This window comes from Mustela nivalis, assembly GCF_964662115.1.
Source record: "Mustela nivalis genome assembly, chromosome: 8".
NCBI classification, from domain to species: domain Eukaryota; kingdom Metazoa; phylum Chordata; class Mammalia; order Carnivora; family Mustelidae; genus Mustela; species Mustela nivalis.
In genome coordinates this window covers 50,252,577-50,277,015 of record NC_139027.1, presented here as the reverse complement: position 1 = coordinate 50,277,015, position 24,439 = coordinate 50,252,577, and the positions used below count along the sequence as shown (strand labels likewise).

Genomic DNA, 24,439 nt, shown 5'->3' with positions numbered 1-24,439 from the left:
GTAGGTGGTCAGTCCTGGGGACTGGCTTTCAGACCCTGCCCAAGTACAAACAGGAAATGGGGCTCCAAGTCTGAAGCCTTGATCTTAACACCGGGGAAGGTTAAACAAGGCCAAGACAAATGATTAAAAAATGCACAGGCCCTTCCATGTGGAAGTGGCTGGGAGATTATCCCCTGCTGTGCATTAACCATGACGCTGCCTTCACCTCAAGCAGGATAGGTAGGACACTTGAAAGCCCACTGAAAGGTTTCCTTCCTTTAGTTAGGAGGCTCTTGGGCTTTCTGAACAGGAGACACAGAGGGCCAGGGGTCCAGAGGCGTCTGTCTCTAGGTGGCAGAGGGCATCCAAAGAAGCAAAGAAGGCAAGAAGCAGATGCTCTCTGCAATCTCCAGATTTAGTGGGGCATCTCTGGTCAATGTCGCCCTCAAGTAGAACACTGCACCTTCCTTCCCCCACAAGGCGAGGCAGCGCCTCTCCACTCCCCTGCGGGCCTGGCTTGGGGCAGGCGGCTGCAGTGCCCCTCCCCTTCCAGGAAAGGGAGACAGGCCCGGAGGCCCTAAGAAAGGCCCCCAAATTTTCCTTCTTGAGTTTCCCACAGTCCAAGGGCCTCTGGATCCCACCCCTAACTTTACTTGGCAATCTACTCCTAAGGCTAGCCCACCAGTTATATCTCCCCCTAGGCTTCGCAAGGACACACCAGCAGCCAAGCACAGACCGTCGTCGCAAGGAAGGGTACCCAAAATGCAAAAGAGCAACTGGTCGGTTTACGCCCTTGAGCTCGCGGCAAAGGGCGCACCGCCCCGGCCAAGGTTCGGGGGTCCAGCTCCCCTGCCAGCCCCGCCCAGCGATCTCTCCTTTAACCGTTTCCGCGCCCTCGGCGCCCCTTACTCACTGCGTATGCTGGGCGCGGCCTGCGCCAAAGACCTCGTCCAGCGCCACCGTGGCCTGGCCCAGGAACTTGTCGACACCGATGAGCGAGCGGTGCATGGTGGTGAGCACCAGCTCGCAGGCGGCGGCGGAGCCCGCCGCCCAGGGAGCGGGGCCCGCATCGGCCTCCTGCGCCCGAAGCAGGCCGTCCAGGGCACCAGGTGGCAGCTCGAAAGAGCACTCCTCGCGCCACTCCGGGCAACCCGGCGTCTTCTCCACCACCGACGTGCTGTACTTCTCGCGGCCCACCTGGATCACCGTGTACGCGTCGCTGGTGCTGCCCGCTCCTGAGCTCTTGCCCCGCAGCCCGCGGGCCCGCAGCACAGTCACCTGGACGTGCGTAGGTAGCCAGCGGGAGGGCCCCGCGGCTGGCTCGGCGCCCCGCACCAGGGCCATGGCGGAGGCGGCAGACGAGGCCGGCAGAAGCGGCCACAGACACTGGGACCGCGAGAGGAGCCGGGCAGCGGCGGAGGGCGGTCAGGAGCCGGCTCCGAGCGCCGCCGCCGCCGCCGCCGCCACCGGGCCGCCGCAGCTGCTGGCTGGGCTGGGCCGAGCTGGCAGCCGCCTCCCCGCCTCCCCGGCCGCCGGCCGCGCCGCGACGTCAGCGCCCCGCCTCCCGCCCGTCCCCGCCCCGCGACCCAGACCCGCGAGGCGGTGCGGCAGTGCGGCGGGGGCCTGGCTCTCGCGCCCCAGCACTGGCCTCCACACCCCCGCCTGCAGCTGGAGAGGACAACTGGGACCAAGGGGTGCGGCCTCCGCAGAGGGGTGGGCGGGGCTCCCGCATTGGCCCCGCCCCGGGCTGGGGGCGCCCGCGGAACCCCGCCTAGCTTGCGGGAGCTCGGCATCCTCTGTGGGTATGAAAATCCCGCTCCGCGTCTCCTGGCCAATCCCAAATCTTTCTCCGAGCTGTCCCTGCTCCGAAAGTCCTGCCCTAAAACTGCCCCGGCCCGCCCCTCCAGGGATGGCTATCCTGTTGGCGCGGGCAAGTGGGTGTGGGGGGGTACCCCGCGGCCCCCCTCATCCCAAGCCGCGTTCCCCATCCTCCAGCCAGCCCCTGCCCGGGAAGATGCTGCGTGAAACCAGAACTGAGTCCCGCTCCGGCACGTGACAGTCCCGCATCAGCGAGCTGGAAGCCTGTGAGCTGCTGCCGCTTCCAACCTCCTTCAGGGTCCTACTGCTGCGGCGAGACCGCGCCACGGGGGGCGGGAGGGCTGGGCTTGCCCTCAGCGGACACTGCGGTGGAGAGCCGACTGATGAATAAATCAGTAACCACATCAATATTTAAGCTGGGCTTCTGCGTCACCGGTTGGCGAAAATTACAGGCTCAGGAGAGGGTTTGAAACAATTACTTCCACGCATTAAGTGCCTACTATGTGCCTGTGTGCAAAGCACAGGGTCTTATTCGAACGCTTGGCTTATTATTAATAATGATAGCAATGATTAGTAATTACAGATGCTGAATTTCGGCCAGTGCTAGTCCATGTACTTTATATACATTACCTCATTTTATCCTCAGAGCAACCCTCTGGGTGACTGTGGTTTTTATTCCTGTTTTCCAAAAGATTAAATTGCAGTTTAGAGAAACTAAACTGCCCGAGATCCCTAATTGGCCAAGGTGGGATGTGAATCCACAAAGATGACCACTGTACTTTTAAAATTATAATTTTTAAAATAAGATATAACACATATAGCTAAAAAAAAAAAAAAATCAAATAGGACAGAGGCTCTTATGATGAAAAACAAAAGTCTCCCTCTCACCCCTGCCTGGATCCAGAGAAAATCCACATTTGGCCAGTGGTGTTTTCAAGACTGGCAGTACCTCCATCTCTCCCCCTAAAATGCTTACATAGATGGATTTAGCCAGAGGGCCATTATCTATTGCCTTCTGGCTATGATAGATGGTATGTTTCACACCTACTTCCCTCCCCCAGTCTTGTGTGGTTATCCGATTATTTTTAATCCCTCTGTTGGATACCTTTATGGTGGAAACTGCGTTTCTTCTTGGGAAGACTCTCTGGGATCCTCCCTTGACTTCCCTTGCAGTAAGAGGAGGAAAAATCCCAACTCCCCATTCTCCAGCAGAATATGGATGGGGTGAACCAGTACAGCAGTCACTGGGGATCCATGGAAATGCACCCACCGCAGGTCCAATCCTGACAGCCTACCTCCTTGCCCCTGCTTCCTGAAAACTGGGGCAGAAGAGTCCTGGGCACTGAACCCCATGGTCCACCAGGCCTGTGTCCAGCACCTGTCTTTGAGACAGCCAGGTCTGCCTATGGACCTTGGCTGTCCACCACTTAGCAGCAATAAGATCTGAAAATTAAACCAGCTCTTTAATGTCTACCAGCCTCATTTCCTCATCTAGAAAATGGGGATAATGATGCCTACTTGAAGCAGTTGCTGAGAAGATTGTGAGAGAATACTGCCAAAGATTTTAATGCAGTGGAGACCACTGCAATGATCTCACGGCATCTGAACATACACAGCTTTTCTTTTTATTATAAAAGTGGCTTGGAAAATGCCAAAAAATATAAAGGAAAAACAAATAGATCATAACCTCGCCATCCAGAAATAAACATGGTTAGCAATTTGTTGTGTTTCTATCGAAACTTTTCCCTACACTCTGCTGTTGATTTGTATGCATTAGGGTTGTGAGGTAACTGTAATGTATCTTTGGAGTGGGTTTGGGGGTCCTGGTTCTACCGTTTACATTATTATCTGATTTACCCCTAAAGACAAGCATTTAAGGCAAGTGCTATTGCTACCCTCATTTTCACTGACGAAGAAACTAAAGCAGAGAGAGCTTGGGTAATTTTTTCTAAGTTTCTAACTGGGAAGTTGCAGAGAATGGACTTGAACTCAAGTCTGAGTGACTACTGCCTGTGGCACTCAGCTGTCACACCTGCTTGTTGATAGGCAGTACATCATCTGGGGTTGATAAAGCATGAAATGTCATACCCACTTCACAGATAAAGAAACTAAGGTATGAAAAGTGTTAATAGACTTAACCAGGATAGCACTCAGGATGAAACCCCAGCTTTAAAAAGAATGGATTCCCCAAGGGTTTTACAAATGAAGACATCTTTTCCATACTGCAACTAACATATATTAGTCACCCTTCTTTAATGGTTCCATTTCTCCTATTTCCCTGTTTTTCTCTAACACGCCTACGTGGCTGTCACCTCCCCCTCCCACCTCCCCCCCATGGAGTAGCAAAGTTGCAGGAAAGGGCAAGAGAACTCAAATGGGCTACTCCCGCTCTGCTTCCTCCTGCCCTGGCTCACTCAGTTTGGCAAGCTCAGGCTTCCTGCTGGCCTGGGACTGGAGCCATAGGAGGCCAGTGAAGATGGGCAGGGCTCCCCTGCAGGTCACTTGGCCCTAGGAGGAAGGGGTGGGGTCTTTTAACTCTCTGTGACTGAGAAAAGAGCAGAAACTGTGAAGACTACTGAAGTCTTGACCACCCAGAGGTGTTTCCTCCTCAAAAAAATGAGACCACCCAACACACCCTCTGGCTTCCTCTGCCTCCCTAGGGTGGGGTGCGCTCATGCTCTCTAGTCCATTAGGGATAGTTCTTCCTATAAAAAAGTGCTCCTTTATGTAATTTCCACTTGTTGCTTCTCTCCACAATAATATAAAAACTGATTTGCCCTTCCACATAGGTTCTTCAAGTATCTTTGCCTGGCTCTTCTGGCTACATTTTCTCCTGTTCTTTATCTCCCCTTTCCAGCATCTGTTTTCTAGGCCCCTCACCATAACAGAGTCACACAACCCAAGTTCAGATTCTAATGCACCACTCCCCAGCACTATAACCTTAGGAAAATCACGAAACCCTGCTGAGTCTCAGTTTCCACAACTATAAAATGGGCTTAATAAGAGACGTCAGGGGCGCCTAAGTGGCTCAGTGGGTTAAAGCCTCTGCCTTCAGCTCAAGTCATGATCCCAGGGTCCTGGGATCTAGCCCTGCATCGGCTCTCTGCTCCATGGAAAGCCTGCTTCCTCCTCTCTCTCTCTGCCTCTCTGCCTACTTGTGATCTCTGTCTGTCAAATAAATAAATTAAATCTTTATTTAAAAAAATAAGAGAAGTCAGCTCATAGGGTTAATATGAGAGGTATCTCAACACACACTAAGCAGTAAGGAGTATTATCAACTTAGAAATCTTGGCTGAAATCACAAGCTTGTATATCCTTCTTTCTTTTGGATTCTTCTGATTGCCAATGAGATTGAACATTTTTTCAGTTATTAGTCATTTATATTTCTTTTTACTGAATTGTCTGTTCTCTGAATTATCTATTTTCTGTGCTCATTTTTCTTTGAATTCTTAATTTCCTATTAATTTATATTAACATTTTCTATGTTAAGACTAACACTTTGTCTTGGGAGCCTGGGTGCCTCAGTCAATGAAGTGTCTGCTTTCGGTTCATTCATGGTCTTGGGGTCCTGGGATCAAGCCCTGCATTGTCATGTTCCTTGCTCTCCCTCTGCCTCTGCCCCTCCCTCCCCCCTTCATGCTCGCTCTCTCTCAAATAAATAATTATCTTAAAAAAAAAAGAATAACACTTTATCTCTTACATTTTTTGCAAATAAGTTTGACAAAATAAGTTATGTGGTCAAATCTCAAATTTCCTCTATTATTTCAAGTAAGTTCTTCCACACTCATAGGTCCAATAATATCCACTTATATTTTCTCTAGCTTTTAAGTTGTTTGGCTTTTTCTTTGTTTTTCATTATCTTTAAATTTTTCTACATGCTATCTTAATGATTTGAAAACCTAATCCTCTCTCCCTCAATAGCAGTCCATGCTTCCCAATACTTATTATAAAACACTATCCCTTTGCCATTAGTTTTCTCATATACATTCTTATATATACTGTAAGCAGAGTCTGAACTTTGTATTCTATTCCAAGATTTCTGTCTTGCTGCCAGTGCCATTCTAATTGCCATTGCCTTTTTAATGCATTGTTACAATAGAAGAGAAAATCTTCACTCCCTTCTTTATTTCAAAGATTTTATTGTTACTCTCACCTGTGTATTCCTCCACCTAAAATCTAATGCTTTTTGGAATTGTAAGAGAAACTTTTATGAGAAAAATTGGCATCATTACAAACAACATGCATTTAAAATCATGGTATACTCCCTAAAATGTGGAATAAGACAAAGATGTCCTCTCTCCACTTCTATTCAACATTATGCTAGAGGTTGTAGCAAGGGCAATTAGGCAAGAAAAATTTTAAAAAGCTATCCAGATTGGAAAGAAAGGATAAAACTATCTCTATTTGCAGATTATCTTATAAATAGAAAATACTAAGGACCCCACTAAGAAACTATTAGAACTAATAAATGGGTTCAGCAAGGTTACAAGATACAGGGTGAAAATACTAAAATCAATTGTATTTCTATACAATAGCAATAAACAATTGAAAATAAACTAAGAAAACAATTTCAGGGGTGCCTGGGTGGCATAGTTAGTTAAGCCTCCAACTTGGTTTTAGCTCAGGTAGTGATGTCAGGGTCCTGGGACTGAGCCCTTCATTGTGCTCCACACCCTACATGGAGTCTGCTTGGGATTCTCTCTCCCCCTCCCTCTGTCCCTACCCACCCCCCGCCTCATACTCTCTCTCTCTCTCAATCTTTAAAAAAAAAAATTCATTTGTAACAGCATCAAAAAATAAAATTCTAAAAAATGAATTTAACAAAAGTAAAATAAAACTTATACACTGAAAACTATAAAACATCATTCAAGAAATTAACAAAGACCTAAATAAATGGAAAGACATTCCATGTTCATGGACAGAAGGCAACATTGTTAAAATGGCAATACTCTTCCAATTGATCTACAGATTCAACACATTTCCCCCCAAAATTCCAATTGCTATTTTTGTAGAAAGTGACTAGTTGGTCTTAAAAATCATATGGAAATGCAACGTACCTGGAATTGTCAAATAAATCTTGAAAAAGAAAGAAAAGTTGGGGGACTCATACTTCCTGATTTCAAAACACACTATACATCAGGACAGTATGGTACTGGAATAAGGGAAGACATATAGAGCGATGGAATGGAATTGAGAGTCCAGAAATAAACACTTATATTTATGGTCAATTCATTTTTCCACAAAGGTACAAAGATTATTTGATGAGCCTTTTCAACAACTGGTGGTAGGGCAGCTAGAAATTCACATGCAAAATAATTAAGTTAAACCCCTTCCTTACACCATAAACAAAAATTAACTCAAAATAGATCATAGACTTAATGGAAGCACTAAAACAATAAAACCCTCAGAAGAGAAGGGAGTAAATCTTCATGACCTTGGGTTAGGCAAAGCCTTCCTAGATAGAACACCAACCAAGGGGGAAAAAATTGAAAAAAAATACATAAACTAGACCTCATCAAAACTAAAAGCTTTTGTGCTTCAAAGAACATCAGTAAGAAAATAAAGAGACAATTTGCAGGACAGAGGGAAATATTTGTAAATCATACATCTGATGAGAGATGAGTATCTAGAATATATAAAGAAGTCTCTCACAATTCAACAATAGTAGGGTAACCCAACTTTAAAAAGGGCAAATGATTTTAATAGATATTCCCTAAAGAAGATGGACAAATGGCTAATATGCACATGAAAAGAAACCAAAAACATTAGCCATTAGGAAATGGAAATCAAAACCACAATGAGAGACCACTTCATACCCACTAGAATGGATATAACAAAAAAGACAGATAATAACAAGTGTTGTCAGGATGTGGAGACACTGGAGCCCTCATACATTACTGGTGAGAATGTAAAAGGGTACAGCCGCTTTGCAAAACAGTTTGGCAGCTCCTCAAATAGTTAAATATGGGAGTTACCATATGACCCAGGAATTTCATCAGAATAGAAATATACACATGTATACCCAAGAGAAATGAAAACAGGCATCCGCATAAAAAATTGTACATGAATATTCATTTCCAGGTCCCTACCCCAAACCTACAAACAAAAAACCACCTATATTTCTCCAATCTCAGGGGAAGAGCTGTCCCTATGTGCTTAATTTCCCTCTTTGCCTTGGGGCAGTCCAGTTTCCATCTCCTTCTCCATTTTGGTATTTCTTATCCACTGGCTCCTTCTGCTCATCATATAAACAAGATCAAATCCCTCCCAAGAAAAACAGAGAAATATCAGATTCCTTCTCACTATCAGCTTCTGCCATGTCCCCCTTTCCATAAGGTTTCCTGAAGATGATTTACCCTCCTGGTTTCTATTGCTTCACTTCTCCATTCACAACCCTACATGGAGGGTAGCCTGGCTACAGCCTGGCTCTCTGTGCTTCCTCCCATTCCTAACTGCAAAATCCCAAGGCCATCCCTCAGCCCTTATCTTACTTGACCTCTCTTTGGCATTTAGTAGTTAACCACCACCTTCTCCAAACTCCCTCAACCCCACGCTCTGCCTCAGGGCTCCATTCTTTCATGATTTTGCTCTTGCCTTTCCCTCAACCCACCACCTCTGGGTCTCCTTCAAGGGCTTCTCTTCTCCATTTGTTAGCATTGGTTTCTCAGCCCTCTTCCCTTTTCACTCTTCAGATTCTCCCTAGAGATTCACCTTTACACACATGGCTTTATCCACACTTATATATGTGTTCCCAACTCTCACATGTCTACTTCCAGCGCAGTCCTCTTTCCTGAACCCCAGATCCACATTTCCAACATCCACAGATGCTTCAAACTCAACAAGCTCATATAAATTTGCTAAGGCTGTCATAACAAAATGCCTCATACTGGGTGGCTTAAACCACACAAACGTATTTTCTCACAGTTCTGGAGGCTACAAGTCCAAGATCAAGGTGCTGACAAGTTAGTTTCTTCTGAGGCCTCTCTCCTTGGCATGCAGGTGGCTGTTTTCTTTCTGCATTCTCACAAGGCTGTCCCTTGGTCTCTGTGTTGTCTGTGTCCTAATCTTCTGTCCTCATAAAGGACACCTGTCACTTGATATTTGGTAGGACCCATCCATATGACTGCATTTTACCTTAATTGCCTCTGAAAAGGCCCCATCTCCAAATACAGTCACAATCTGAGGTAATGGGAGTAAGGACTTCAACTTGGGAATTCAAACCATGACAAAGTTAAAAGTTGTACTCATCATCTTACCCACCTCCATCTTCTGTAGTTCCTCTCTTGTTGTACCGGTCAAGGCTCTAACCAGAAACCTAGAAGGTACAGGGTTTCTTCTTCAGAGGTGGGCCTAAGCAGAGTTGCTCCCACCAAACCTAAAGGCTACAGATGGCATCCTCCTCTTGCCTGCTTTCCAGATGCCATATTGGAAGAAAGCCATCAGACTACTAAGATTGTCAGAAAGGACTCAGAAGCCAACTCGAGAAACTTCTACTTCCCAAAGGTGCAACAAATAGAGAATGGCCATGGATAATAATCAATGGATTGAAATACATTAAATATATTTAAATCTATGACTTTATACTGATTTTTTTTAAGTCACATTTCTTATCATTAGAAGATGCTAAGAAAATTCGTTTGGAGATTCTAGCACAGCTACTCATATTCCTTCGACAGAAGGATGGTCCTCCTCTGTCAGGGAAGGTCATACTATTCTACTGAGAGACCAAGAGCACAGCTTCAGGAAGCACACACATGTAGTGGTTGGGAAGAAGGGGTCACCCATCTACCTGGCTAGATTAGAAAAATCAACCCTGGTGAACAATGGGGTGACAGATGTTGCTTTATTTTGAAAGCTGCTAAATAAAGGGAAAGAATCCTGCTGCTTCTCCACTTCTTTTTTTTTTTTTTAAAGATTTTATTTATTTATTTGACAGAGATCACAAGCAGGCAGAGAGGCAGGCAGGAGAGAGGAGGAAACAGGCTCCCCGCTGAGCAGAGAGCCTAATGCGGGGCTCCATCCCAGAACCCTGGGATCATGACCTGAGCCGAAGGCAGAGGCTTTAACCCACTGAGCCACCCAGGCGCCCCTGCTTCTCCACTTCTATAGGAACTGTAACAAAATAGTAAATGAGGAGAAGACTCTCTTAATAGAAGTGTTCCAGCAAATGAATGGGGAAGAAATGATTGGATTGGAGTATCACCACGTCCGACCCTTAATGAATAAATAGATCTAGGCAGTGATTATCAATGGCTGCTGAATCACACCAAAAGAGAAAACCAGGAATTACATGCCTCCTAATAGAAGAACACATGTAGTATGTGTTCTTCAAGACTATGTAGTAGTCTTGTCCAAAAAAATCTAACCAGAATCTGATCAAGCCTCTTTACAGGAACTATATGGACAGAGAAAAATGTAAACTCAGAGATACAATCAACAAAAACCAGCCTGTAGGAAACCACAGGATAAACAACCCAGTTTTGTTTTGTTTTGTTTTGTTTTTCAAAAAGAACAATGCAAGGAAGAAAAAAGAAGAAAACCCTAGACACAAGTAAAATACATTTTAAAATATAAGTAAACCTGGGGTGCCTGGATGGCTCTGTTGGTTTAAGCATCTGGCTCTTGCTTGCAGCTCAGGTCATGATCTTGGGGTTGTGAGATACAGCCACATGTCGGGCTGTGCACCCAGCTTGCAGTCGGCTTGTCCCTCTCCCTCTGCTCCTCCCCCTGCTCGCTCACTCTCTCTCTCTCTCTCAAAAATAAATAAATAAAATCTTTTTAAAAAAATTAGTAAACACACCAATAACTGTGAGCCCATTCACCACTCAGATTATGGTTTCTAAGTATCATTCTTCAGGGAAAAGAATCAGACTCCTTTGAGAAGTGATTCCAGGACTAAGGCAATTAAAAATCATGAAGGTGGTACATACATGAGAATGGTTTGCTTATTTTACAGATGACTAAAACCAAGGCAAGGAAGAGTTTTGTTCAAAATCCTATAGTTTGATGGGTGCCTGGGTGGCTCAGTGGGTTAAGCCGCTGCCTTCAGCTCAGGTCATGATCTCAGGGTCCTGGGATCGAGTCCCGCATCGGGCTCTCTGCTCAGCAGGGAGTCTGCTTCCTCCTCTCTCTCTCTCTGCCTGCCTCTCTGCCTATTTGTGATCTCTCTCTGTCAAATAAATAAATAAAATCTTAAAAAAAAAATCCTATAGTTTGAAAGTGGCCAAGCAGGAATGAAGCCTCTGACCACTTTGGTCTCCGGCTGGGGACATGTCTAGGTTTCATTCCCAGCTCCTGGTGCCCAGGGAGGAGAGATTAGATAGTAGGAATTTGGATGTGGGCACCAGGTCGTCTGTTTGGAGTCATAGAAGAGTCTGGGAAAGAAGGAGGAAACCAAATGGAAGAGAGAAGGCTTCAGTGTGATAATAAACATTCAATTCAGCCTGGGCTGTCAATGGTTTAAAATTTTGTTTTAAATTTTGGGATAACATCAGATTTTATAGAGAAGTTGCCAAGATAATACAGAGAGTTCCCATACACCCCTCACCTAGCTTCCATTGATGTTAACCTTTTACAGATACATTTGTCCAAACTAAAAAACCAACAGAAACCAACAACATCCTTAATTGGACTACAAACTTTATTCAGATTTCACCAATTTTTCCACTAACATAATTTTTTCTGTCCCAGGTTCCAATCCAAGATCCCACACTGCATTTGCTCATCATGTTTCATTAGTCTCCTCCTATCTGTGATGTTTACTTAATAACAATTCTTTAAAGGATTACATTTGCTTTATTTGATTTTCAAAATTTGTGTTATATTTAACAATAACAAATTAAAAATAAAACAAAACTGTAATCGTTTCTCGTTGCTTTTATTTTTTTTTTAAGATTTTATTTATTTGACAGAGAGAAATCACAAGTAGACGGAGAGGCAGGCAGAGAGAGAGGTAGGCAGGCTCCCTGCTGAGCAGAGAGCCCGATGCGGGACTCGATCCCAGGACCCTGAGATCATAACCTGAGCCGAAGGCAGCGGCTTAACCCACTGAGCCACCCAGGCGCCCATTTCTCGTTGCTTTTAGAATAAGGGCAGCCATCTCTGCCAGGCCAGCAAGACCCAAATGACCCACCTATACAGCCTCTCCTTGCTTCACAGTGGTCTAGTCAAGATGTCCTTTCAGTCTCTTGTAGTTTACCTTGCTCTCTTCTGCCACAGGGCCTTTGCACCTGCTTTTTCTTCTGCCTGGCACACTCTCCTCTCCTCTTTGCCAAAGTAGCTCCTACTCCTCTGTTGATATCATTCCAGCATCCCTCTGTCACTCTAGCCTTGCCTGGCTTGCCTGGCCTCCCTAGCTAGGTAAAATCTCCTTACCACAGGCTCTCATTACTGTCCACAGGGGCAATGCTAATTTGCAATACAAATGCTATTTGCTTTCACATCACTCTTTCTGCTTGACCATAAGGTCCTTGAGAGCAGGGACCACACTGGCTAATTTATTTCTATCCTCTGCTTCCTCCACAGTACCAGGCATGTAGTAGGTGCTCAATCATATTTGTTGATTTCAGAAATGAACAAAAAGCATAAAACATGCTCCAAAGGTAGGGGAGGTAGGGAGAGAGAAAAAGGGTATTTACACAGTATTTGTAGCTTACTTATTTCTTTTTCATGGAGATGGGGATGAAAGCCAATAGATGGTGGCTGTGTGTGAAGTTGCCATTAAAAAAATTCTTAGGAGGGAAGATCCCAGTAATTCAGAAAATGACCCTTTTGTTTCTGCTGGGTACCTGGAGGAGTTCCAGATGAAGAAAATTAGCCTAGGAACTGGACATTTAAGGAGACCTGTAGAATCTGAATGGCTGAGTAGAGTGAGAATTACAAGTTTCCCAGAGTCATCTACCAATCCAGGAGGGAAGGGCAGGTAGGAGAGATCTGAGTGGAGAGTGGAGTGAGCAAAATTGCAAGAGGCATGTGCTTTTAAGCCTCGCTTTTGTTATTAATTTATAATTTGGGGCATTATGGGTAGATGACATGACCGATATGTAATTGATTCTGTGAAATTTATTACAGCTCCTTTTATGGCCAATGCAAATGTTCCTCCTGTGCTCAAAAAGAATATGAATTCTCTCCTGGGTGTGGAATACCATACCTAATACATCAAATGTATTAGTTGTATTTTTAGATCTTCAATATCTCTATTTTTTTCTCTGTTTGCTCTCTTGGTTTCTGAGAGTAGTGACTTTGCAGTTATACAGACCTAAGGATATTTATTTAAAAGTCAAAAAAATGAAGATTAATATTTAAAAGATATGTTTTTCAAATTTGGGGGGAGTAGGGGGAAACAATAAAGAAAAAAACCAGAAAGCAAATGATAGAAAGCAGCAAGGGAGTATTAAAAACAATCTGAAATTATAAAAGATGACAAGAGAAAATCTATCTATCCATATAACAATAACTGAATGGGAGAAACTTGCTGACTCAAAGCAAATACTTTCAGATAGGGTTTAAAAATGCAAAAATATGGGATGCCTGGATGGCTCAGTAGGTTGAGCCGCTGCCTTCTGCTCAGGTCATGATCTCGGGGTCCTGAGATCGAGTCCCGCATCAGGTTCTCTGCTCGGCGGGAAGCCTGCTTCCCTCTCTCTCTCTGCCTGCCTCTCTACCTACTTGTGATCTCTACCTGTCAAATAAATAAATAAATAAAATCTTTTTAAAAATGCAAAAATATGCTATCAATAAAAGATACACTTAAAGCAAAGTTGCTCAAGGAGTTTGAGAGTAGAAGAAATGAAAATCTAAATGGGTTTTAAAATAACTTGACATTTTTAACTCTAAAGTGTATTTGAAAGAATAGACGTAGAGTAATAAGTATTTGTTAAGAGCCTTTTAGGTACCTGGCATGTGTTACAATTAAAATGCAGGGTAGAGCCCAAAGCAGGCAAATGATCAGCAGGATCAGAATAGAGTCTGGAAACAGTCTCACACTTACCTAAGAATTTAATCTATGATAAAGATGATATCTTAAATATGTAGGAAAAGAACAGCTTTAATTTCTATTAAAAAAAACAATGGTAATAGAGGTACCTGGCTGGCTCAGTCGGTATAGCATGCAAATCTTGATCTTGGTGTTGTGAGTTCAAGACCCACATTGGGTATAGAGAGCACTTAAAAATAAATAAATAGATAGATAGATAACAAAAATAATAATAAATATTAAACACAAAGTTAGAGGGACGCCTGGTTGACTCAGTTAAGCATCTGCCTTCAGCTTGGGTCATGATCCTGGAGTCCTGGGATTGAGTCCTGCATTGGGCTCTCTGCTTGGCAGAGAGCCTGCTTCCTCCTCTCTCTCTCTCTCTCTCTCTGCCTGCCTCTCTGCCTACTTGTGATCTCTGTCAAATAAATAAATAAAACCTTTATTAAATAAATAAATAAAACCTCATTCAAGTAATAGAATAAAACATAGGAGTATTTTTAAAATGTATATATTCAGGCTCTACCTGAACTGCTCAAATAATTTAAATAAACAGTTTATAGGGAAATACAAAGGATAATTAAACATATAAAAAATGTCTAACCTCACTACTAGTTTAAAATTACAAATTAACACAATAGTGGTATCCAGCTTGGGTAGCCAAAGGACACCCTTGGTGTCAGTTTGAACTGGTACAGCCTTTTTGAAAATCAATTCAGTGATACCTATCAACAAATGGGTCATCCCTTTAATCTGGCAATTCCATTTCTAGGAACTTACCCTGTGGAAATCCTCACACAAATGTTCAAAGATCTGGGGGGCCTGGGGGGCTCAGTCAGTTAAGCATCTGACTCTTGGTTTTGGCTGGGGTTGTGATCTTAGGGTCTTGAGATCAAGCCCCACATCGGGTTCCACACTCAGCTCAGAGTCAGCCTGAGAGTCTCTCTCCCTCTCCCTCCATGCCCCCTTGCTCACTCACTCTCTCTTTCTCTCTCAAATAAATTAGTTAATTAAAAATAAAACAAGTGTTCAAAGATCTTTGTATAAAGATGTTCATTTCTGGATGATTTAAAACAGCAAACCACTTGGGGTGGAGACTGACTATCCACTAACAGATGAAGAGGTCATAGCACTCTGTGGGCTGCTGAGGAAAGGAGAGCTACACGTTTGGCATCCCTCATCTCAGAGCCAGCCTCCCCACCCTGGCCCCTGTGCTGAGGAAAATGTTCCTCTGCAGAGACCTTGGCTTTGAAGTCCCAGAGGACTCAGCCCCTCAGCACCCATCTGGAAGGAGCTGTGGTCTTCTAACATCGGGCTTTCTTTGTGTTCCTGGACATCATCTCTGCTGACTGACTTCACCTTTATTTTGAGAAAGACACTTGAGCTTTGGGCCTTTTGGTTAGGGAAATTATAAAGATACATCCAGCAGCCTATTTTAAATATAAAGGTTCAAAACAGTAAGAAGCTCTAATTTTATTTTAAATTGTTGGAGATGGAGGGGGAGAAAGTGTCTTTGTAAATGGCTCCCTTTCGTTCATCTATTGCTTCAACAATTGTGGGACAGATGACACGGACTCTCAAGAAGCTCCTCTCATGAGGGGAGGAACTCTCAGAGGGACGCCATAACTACATCACACCAAACACATAAAACTTCAAATGACAGTAAGTGCTGAGAAGGGAGAGTGTGGGATTATACAAATCCGTAGTATAGGGTTCTAGGTAGGGAACTGTACAGGGAATGTAGGGAAACTTCAGTCAGGCTGGGAGGTCAGGGAAGGTTTCCCTGAGGAAATTACATTAGGCAAGACCAGAGAAAGATGAGAAGTGGAAAAGAATCCCATGAGAGTTTGCATAAAGAAGGAAGGGTTTGGGGACCCCTGGGTGGCTGAGTTGGTTGGACGACTGCCTTCGGCTCAGGTCATGATCCGGGAGTCTCAGGATCGAGTCCCGCATCAGGCTCCCAGCTCCATGGGGAGTCTGCTTCTTCCTCTGACCTTCTCCTCGCTCATGCTCTCACTGTCTCTCTCTCAAATAAATAAATAAAATCTTTAAAAAAAAAAAAAAAGAAGAAGAAGGAAGGGTTTGTGCAAAGGCCCAAGACAGGGCATAGCTGGGAGTATTTATGCCATTATAAGTATTAAGGCTGGTGTGGCCTGAGCCCTGAGTGGGATGGCAAGAGGAAAAGGCAGAAGCTACCTTGCCAGGATTTGTGGGTCACTTTAATGAGCTGGAATTTTCTACTATGGCCAACACAAAACAATTCATGGATTAGGAATATGTTTCTTTTTAACAAATGATATTCACACCGGGCAGTGTCTGTGGCCATGTTTTGGGCAACAGGGTGGTATACCTGGTCAAAGTGGTTGCCCACAGGACATTGGGAGGAGGAAAGCAGCCAAAAAGGTCCTGAGGTGAATTTCCTCTTCAGAATGGAGACCTCTGAGCGGCCTCCACTGGCAGTGCCGAAACCTTTGTGGGGCTGCTTCACGAGGCTGTGCACAAGCTACAGTCCAGATGCTGGAAGGTGCGCTGGTGAGGGCTAGAGTGTTGTTGGGTAGGGCACGGGTGCAGCAAATGGGTAGGTTTCTGGAAAGTTGTGAGTCTTTCTGGAAGAGGCAGGGTCAGAGTGTGGAAAGATGGATATTAGCATCTGACCTGAGAAAGGTCTGCAGGAGCCCAGGCCTTCATGGTGCTTGGCACTGCTGTCTGGCTCATCTTCTGGAGGGATAGGAGAGCGGGAGTGCCCAGAAAGGAGCTGAAGTGGAGATACTTGGCTTTTGAATACTGGAGTGTTCTAAACCCTTCTTTTAAGATGTGGTATATATATACAATGGAATACTATAGAACCATCAAAAAAAGAAATCCTGCCATTTACAAGGACACAGATAGAACTAGAGGGTATTATGCTAAGCAAAATAAGTCAGTCAGAGAAAGACAATCATCATATGTTCTCTCTGATATGAGGAATTTGAGAGGCAGGGGGAGGGGTCATGAGGGGTAGGGAGGGTGATAAACCATGAGAGACTCTTAATCTCAGGAAATAAACTGAGGGTTGCTGGGTGATGGCAGGGAGGGATAGGGTGGCTGGGTAATAGACACTGGGGAGGGTATTGCTGTGGTGAGTACTGTGAATTGTGTAAGACTGATGATTCACAGACCTGTAGCTCTCAAGCAAATAATACATTATATGTTAATTTTTTAAAAAGATAATACCTACTTTTAAGATTTCTTTTTTGTGCCTTGTAATTCACCCAAGATTTCAGCGAGGTCTGCCAACCTCTCCCCTGTGCTGAAGCGAATCACTGAGAGGGTCTGTGTTCACATCTCAGATTCAAGAACAGCTTCCCCAGTGGTCCCCTCCTGCCTCCCTTAAGAGGCCTCCAAGATGCTAACAACACCTTTCAAGAGAGGGTAGTGGTCCTGGAACCCCAAGAGGTAATGGATAAGTCCTTACTAAAGTGGAAAAACCCGGCTGTGTGAACGTGAGAGACTCCCCCACCCTTTCTAGTCTAGAAAGGCCAGAAGCTTGATAAGATGAGCTCCTAGGATAATGTGGACAAGAGCTTCACGGTCAGCAGAGGTGCTAAGTGACACAGGGTGAACTAATTAGGCAGCTTCATAAGTGACCCCTCTTTCCTTCTTGACCCTCTCAAAAAGGACAGCATTATAATCCATGCTAGTGAGGAAGATACCACACTCAGGGCAGTGTCCTCAGATGCAGAAAGCTACGGCAATCATTCTAAAGTCAGAGGCACAAACTCTCATAAGCCTGTAGGAGCCAGGCAGACAGAGGAGAAAGCGGATCATGGGAAGACAGCGAAGCTGATGGAACATGACCCGGTTTGGGGCGATCACTATTATGCTGACAGGAAAGATCGATGCTGCCTCGTTTTCCCATAAAAAAAATGAAAAACATAAATCCAGATATAATATGAAATTTAAAAGTTTTTTTCCAACTAATTCAAAATGTATAGAATATATATGAAATCTGTTTAGCGTTGGCTATTATACAGTGTCCTATGACACTGTAACAAATTACCAGAAACTTGGGGACCTAAAGCAGCAGATGTTTTCCCTTACTATTCTGGAGGCCAGGAGTCTGCCCTCGGTTTCACTGGGCTAAAGTCAGGCTGTCAGCAGGGGCACCTTCCTTTCGAAGGCCCTAGGGGAGACTCCACTTCCTTACATTGCCTAGCTTTTGGAGGAAGCCTGCGTTCCGGGGCTCATGACTCCTTCCACCACCTCTTGCTTCCATATTCGCTCTTAGCTCTGTGTCAAATCTCCCTCTATCTCCATCTTACAAAAGCACTTGTGATTACATGGAAGGCTTACCTATCTGGATAACCCAGAATAACCTTCCCATTTCTAACCTTTAACTTAATCATATCTGCAAAGTCTCTTCTGCCGTTTAAGATTATACTCACAGGTTCCGGGGATTAGGATCTGAGTATCTTTAGAGCCATTATTCAGCCCATCACAGGTTTGCAGGTAGATAGAGCCCTCAGATTTGAACCTATCATAGATTTTCCCCCAGCTAGAATAAAATATCCCTAAATTATCCCAATTCTCTGGTCCCTGAACCCATGATCCTTTTTGTTTTTAACAGCTTTATTGGAGTTTATTTATTTTTTAATTGACATATAATATATCACTTGTTTCAGGGATACAAGTCTCTGATTCATCAGTCTTATATAATACCCAGTGCTTACTACAGCATATACCCTCCCCCTTCATCACCCAGTTACCCTATGCCCCTACCCTCTCTCCTCCAGGAACCTTGTTTCCTAAGATTAAGAGTCTCTTGTGCTTTGTCTTCCTCTCTCGTTTCATCTTGTTTCCTTTCTTCTTCTCTTTCTCTATGATCCTCTGCCTTGTTTCTTAAATTCCACATATCAGTGAGATCATATGATAATTGTCTTTCTCTGATTGACTTATTTTGCTTAGCATAATACCCTCTGGTTCCATCCATGTCACTGCAAATGGCAAGATTTCATTTTTTGATGGCTGAGTAGTATTCTATTGTATATGTATACCTCATCTTCTTTATCCGTTCATCTGTCAATGGACATCTGGACTCTTTACATCATTTAGCTATTGTAGACATTGCTGCTATAAACATTGGGGTGCATGTGCCCCTTCAGATCACCACATTTGTATCTTTGAGGTAAATCCCTAGTAGTGCAACTGCTAGATTGTAGGGCAGCTCTATTTTCAACTTTTTGAGGAACCTCCATATTGTCTTTCAGAACAGCTGCACCAGCTTGCATTCCCACCAACAGGAGGGTTCTCCTTTTTCTGCATCCTCACCAACACCTGTCGTTTCCTGACTTGTTAATTTTAGCCACTCTTACTGGTGTCAGATAGTATCTCATTGTGGTTGTGATTTTTATTTCCCCGATGCCAAGTGATGTTGAGCATTTTTTGTGTCTGTTGGCCATTTGCCTGTCTTCTTTGCAGAAATGTTTGTTCATGTCTTCTGCCCATTTCTTGACTGGATTATTTGTTCTTTGGGTGTTGAGTTTGATAAGTTCTTTATAGATTTTGGATACTAGCCCTTTATCTGATACATCATTTGCAAATACCTTTTCCCATTTTGTTGGTAGTCTTTTGGTTTTGTTGACTGTTTCCTTTGCTGTGCAAAAGCTTTTTATCTTGATGAACTCCCAATAGTTCATTTTTGCCTTTGTTTCCCTTGCCTTTACTTTTTTTTTAAGATTTTATTTATTTATTTGACAGAGAGAGATCACAAGTAGGCAGAGAGGCAGGCAGAGAGAGAGAGAGAGAGGAGGAAGCAGGCTCCCTGCTGAGCAGAGAGCCCGATGCGGGACTCGACCCCAGGACCCCAAGATCATGACCTGAGCCGAAGGCAGCAGCTTAACCCACTGAGCCACCCAGGTGCCCCTCCCTTGCCTTTAAAGACATGTTTTGTAAGATGTTGCTGCAGCTGACGTCATAGAGGTTGCTGCCTGTGTTCTCCTTAAGGATTTTGATGGATTCCTGTCTCACATTTAGGTCATTCATCCAATTTGAGTCTGTTTTTGTGTATGGTGTAAAGGAATGGTCCAGTTTCATTCTTCTGCTTCTGGCTGTCCAATTTTCCTAACACCATTTGTTGAAGAGACGGTCTTTTTTCCATTAGACATTCTTTCCTGCTTTGTTGAAGATTAGTTGACCATAGAGTTGAGGGTCCATTTCTGGGTTCTCTATTCTGTTCCATTGATCTATATGTCTGGGTTTTGTTTTTTTTTTTAAAGATTTTATTTATTTATTTGACAGACAGAGATCACAAGTAGGCAGAGAGGCAGGCAGAGAGAGAGAGGAAGGGAAGCAGGTTTCCCGCTGGCACAGAGCCCGATGTGGGCCTGGATCCCATGACCCTGGGATCATGACTCGAGCCAAGGGCAGAGGCTTTAACCCACTGAGCCACCCAGGCGCTCCTATATGTCTGTTTTTGTGCCAGTATCGTACTGTCTTGACGATTACAGCTTTGTAATAGAGCTTGAAGTCTGGGATTATGAGGCCACCAGCTATGGTTTTCTTTTTTAACATTCCTTTGGCTATTCGGGGTCTTTTCTGGTTCCATACAAATTTTAGGATTATTTGTCCCAACTCTGTGAAAAAAGTTGATGGCATTTTGATAGGGATTACATTGAATATGTAGCTTGCTCTAGGTAGCATAGACACTTTAACAATAGTTGTTCTTCCAATCCATGAGCATGGAACATTTTTTCATTTCTTTGTGTCTTCCTCAATTTCTTTCATGAGTGTTCTATAGTTTTCTGAGTACAGATCCTTTGCTTCTTTGATTAGATTTATTCCTAGGCATCCTATGGTTTTTGGTGAAATTGTAAATGGGATCGACTCTTTAATTTCTCTTTCTTCTATCTCATTGTTAGTGTATAGAAATGCAACTGACTTCTGTACACTGATTTTATATCCTGTCACTTTACTGAATTTCTGTATGAGTTCTAACAATTTTAGGGTGGAGTATTTTTGGTTTTCCACATAGAGTATCATACATCTGCAAAGAGTAAGAGTTTGACTTCTTCTTTGCCAATTTGGGTGCTTTTATTTCTTTTTGTTGCCTGATTGCTGAGGCTAGGACTTCTAGCACTATGTTGAACAGCAGTGGTAATCGTGGACATCCCTGCCATGTTCCTGACCTTAAGGGAAAAGCTCTGTTTTTCCACATTGAGAATGATATTCACTGTGGGCTTTTTGTATATGGCTTTTATGATATTGAGGTATGTACCCTCTATCCCTACACTGTGAAAAGTTTTAATCAAGAAAGAATGCTGTACTTTGTCAAATGCTTTTTCTGCAACTATTGAGAGGCTCGTATGGTTCTTGTTCTTTCTGTTAATAATGTAATGTATCACATTGACTGATACCACCCTTTGTTGAACCACCCTTGCAGCCCAGGAATAAATCCCACTTGGCCATGGTAAATACTCCTTTTGATGTACTGTTGGATCCTACTGGCTAGTATCTTGGTGAGAATTTTTGCATTCATGTTCATCAGGGTTATTGTTCTGGAATTCTCCTTTTTGGTTTTGGGATCAAGGTAATGCTGGCCTCATAGAAAGAGCTGGAAGTTTTCCTTCCATTTCAATTTTTTGAAAGACATTCAGAATAGGTATTAATTCTTCTTTAAATGTTTGGTAGAATTCCTCTGGGAAGCCATCTGCCCCTGGGCTCTTGTTTGTTCGGAGATTTTTGGAGGGGGGGATTTTTGATGACTGCTTCAATCTCTTTGCTGGTTATAGGTCTGTTCAAGTTTTCCATTTCTTCCTGGTTCAGTTTGGGTAGTTTATACATCTCGAGGAATGCATCCATTTCTTCCAGATTATCTAATTTGTTGGCATATAGTGGCTCATAATATGTTCTTATAATTGTTTGCATTTCTCCTGTGTTGTTGGTTGTGATCTCTTCTCTTTCATTTATGATTTTTTTAATTTGGATCCTTTCTCTTTTCTTTTTTGAGAAGTCTCATGAGGGGTTTATCAATCTTATTAATACTTTTCAAGAACAAGCTCCTAGTTTCATTGATTTGTTCTACTGTTCTGGTTTCTATTTCATTGATTTCTGCTTTAATCTGTATTATTTCTCTTCTCCTGCTGGGTTTGACCTTATTTGCTGTTCCTTCTCCAGCTCCTTTAGGTGTAGAATTAGGTTGTATATTTGAGACATTTCTTGTTTCTTGAGAAAGGCTTATAGTGTTAAATATTTCCCTCTTAGGACTGCCTTTGCTGTATCCCAAAGATTTTAAACAGTTGTGTTTCATTTTCATTTGTTTCCATGAATTTTAAAAAATTCTTCTTTAATTTCCTGATTGACCCATTCATTTTTTTAGTAGGATACTCTTTAGCTTCCATGTATTCAAGTGCTTTCCAACTTTCCTCTTGTGATTGAGTTCCAGTTTCAAAGCACTGTACTCTGAAAATATGCAGGGGAAGATCTCAATCTTTTAGTACCAGTTGAGACCTGATTTGTGATCCAGGATGTGATCTATTCTGGAGAATGTTCCATGTGCATTCGAAAAGAATGTGTATTCTGTTGCTTTGGGATGGATGGAATGTTCTGAACCTATCTGTGAAATCCATCTGGTCCAGTGTCATCCAAAGCCCTTATTTCCTTGTTGCGCTTCTGCTTAGATGACCTGTCTATGGCAGTGAGGGGGTGTTAAAGTCCCCTAATATTATTCTGTTATATCAGTGTGTTTCTTTGATTTTGTTATTAATTGGCTTATATAATTGGCTGTTCACTTTATTGGAGTTTAATGTATATATCATAAAATAATATATTGCAAGTATACAATTCAATTATTTTTAGTAAATTTATAGAGTTCTGCACTTATCCAACAATCCAGATTTAGAACATTTCCATCATCCCAAAAAGCTCCCTTGTGCTCACTTATAGTCAGTCCCTACCCCCAAATCCAGATCAGGCAAATGCTCTTCTTCTATTTGTATAGATTTGCCTTTTCTGTATACGTCATATAAATGGGATCATACAGTATATAGTCTTTTGTGCCTAGCTTTCACTTAGTATAATGTTTTTGAGGTTTATCTAGGTCATGTGTGTATCAGTACTCAGTAATTATTCCTTCTTATTGTTGAGTAGTGTTCCAGTGTGAATACAGCACATCTGGTTTATCCATTAACCTGTTGATGAATGCTTGGATGACTCCTGGCTTTGGTATGATGAATAACGCTGCTATGAATATTCATGTACAAGTCTTTGTGTAGACCTGCTTTCATTTCTTTCAGTAGATACCTAGGAATGGAATTGCTGGGTCAAAGAGTAGGTTTATTTTTAACTTTTTAAGAAACTGCCCAACTGTTCTCCAAAGTGGCTGTACCAATTTACACTCCTATCAGGAATGTATGAGGGATCCAGTTTCTCCACATCCTTTCCAGCACTTGTATAGAATACTTTTTTCCCATTGAATACCCTTGGAACCACTGCAAAAAATAAATTGACGTTACATGTGAGGGCTTATTTCTGAATCTCAGTTCTAGTCCATTGGTCTATATATCCATCTTACTACCTATACCACATTGTTGAGATTACTGTAGTTTTGTAGTAAGTTTAGCACTCAGAAAGTGTGAGTCCTCCAACTTTGTTGTTTTTCAAAAATTTTTTGGCTATTCTGAATCCTTTGTATTTCCACATTAGTTATAGAATTAGTTTGACAGGGGCAGCTGGGTGGCTCAGTGGGTTAAAGCCTCCTCCCAGCAGAGAGCTCAGCTGGGAGCCTGCTTCCTCCTCTTTCTCTGCCTGCTTCTCTGCCTACTTGTGATCTCTGTCTGTCAAATGAATAAAGCCTTAAAAAAAAAAATTAGTTTGACAATTTCTACCAAAAAAAAAGGCAGCTGGAACTTGGATAGGGATTGCATAAAATTTGTAGATCAATTTGGGCAGTATTACCATCTTAACAACTGCAGTTTTTTGTGATTTTTTTAGGATTTTCTATATACAGGACCATGTCACCTGTGAATACAGTTTTTAAAATTTCTTTTCCAATGTGGATACCTTTTTTTATTTTTCGCTTTTTGGCCTTGTCACACTAAGACCCCCAGTACAATGTTGATTAAAAATGGCAAAAGCTGACATCCTCGCCTTGTTTCTATGGGGAAATATTCAGTCTTTCACCATTATATATAACATTGACTGTAGGTTTTGGTTAGATATACTTTATCAAGTTGAGGAAGTCCTCTTTCATTCCTAGCTTAAGAACTGTTACCATTAATGGATTTTGGATTTTGTTGAATGTTTTTTTCTACATCTATTGAGAGGATCATATGGTTTTTGTCCCGTATTTTATTAAATGGTGACTTACCCTAATTGATTATCAGATGTTAAACTGACCTTGCACTCTTGGGATAAAGGCCATTTGGTCATGAAATAGAATTCTATTTATATATTGCAGAATTTTATTTGCTAATATTGTGTTAAGGATTTTCGTATCTATCTTCATAAAGAACATACAGTTTCATACAGTGAGTTGGGAAGTATTCCCTTCTCCTCCACTTTATAAAAGAATTTATGAAAAATGGGTACTATGTCATCTTTAAATATCTGATAGAATTCACCTGTGAAATATTTTGGGAATGAGCTTCTTTTTTTAATAGAAGATTTTAAGTACTATTGTTGTTATAGATCTAT

General features: G+C 42.7%; 1 protein-coding gene across 9 annotated transcripts in view; it reads right to left on the bottom strand.

Annotated features, from left to right (window-relative positions):
• Positions 1-24,439, bottom strand: part of RAB11FIP5 (RAB11 family interacting protein 5) — a 117,468-nt gene that overhangs the window by 33,968 nt on the left and 59,061 nt on the right. For 2 of the 9 annotated variants that reach the window (XM_082745575.1, XM_082745576.1), the window contains exon 1: positions 893-1,493. The exons of 6 other annotated variants lie outside the window; for them this stretch is intronic. In XM_082745575.1, coding sequence (XP_082601701.1) covers positions 893-1,323 — 431 coding nt within the window. In that variant the 5' untranslated portion in view covers positions 1,324-1,493. Of the gene's footprint in view, positions 1-892; positions 1,520-24,439 lie in introns of those variants that run through there. One more of the 9 variants, XM_082745583.1, reaches the window with a different exon arrangement.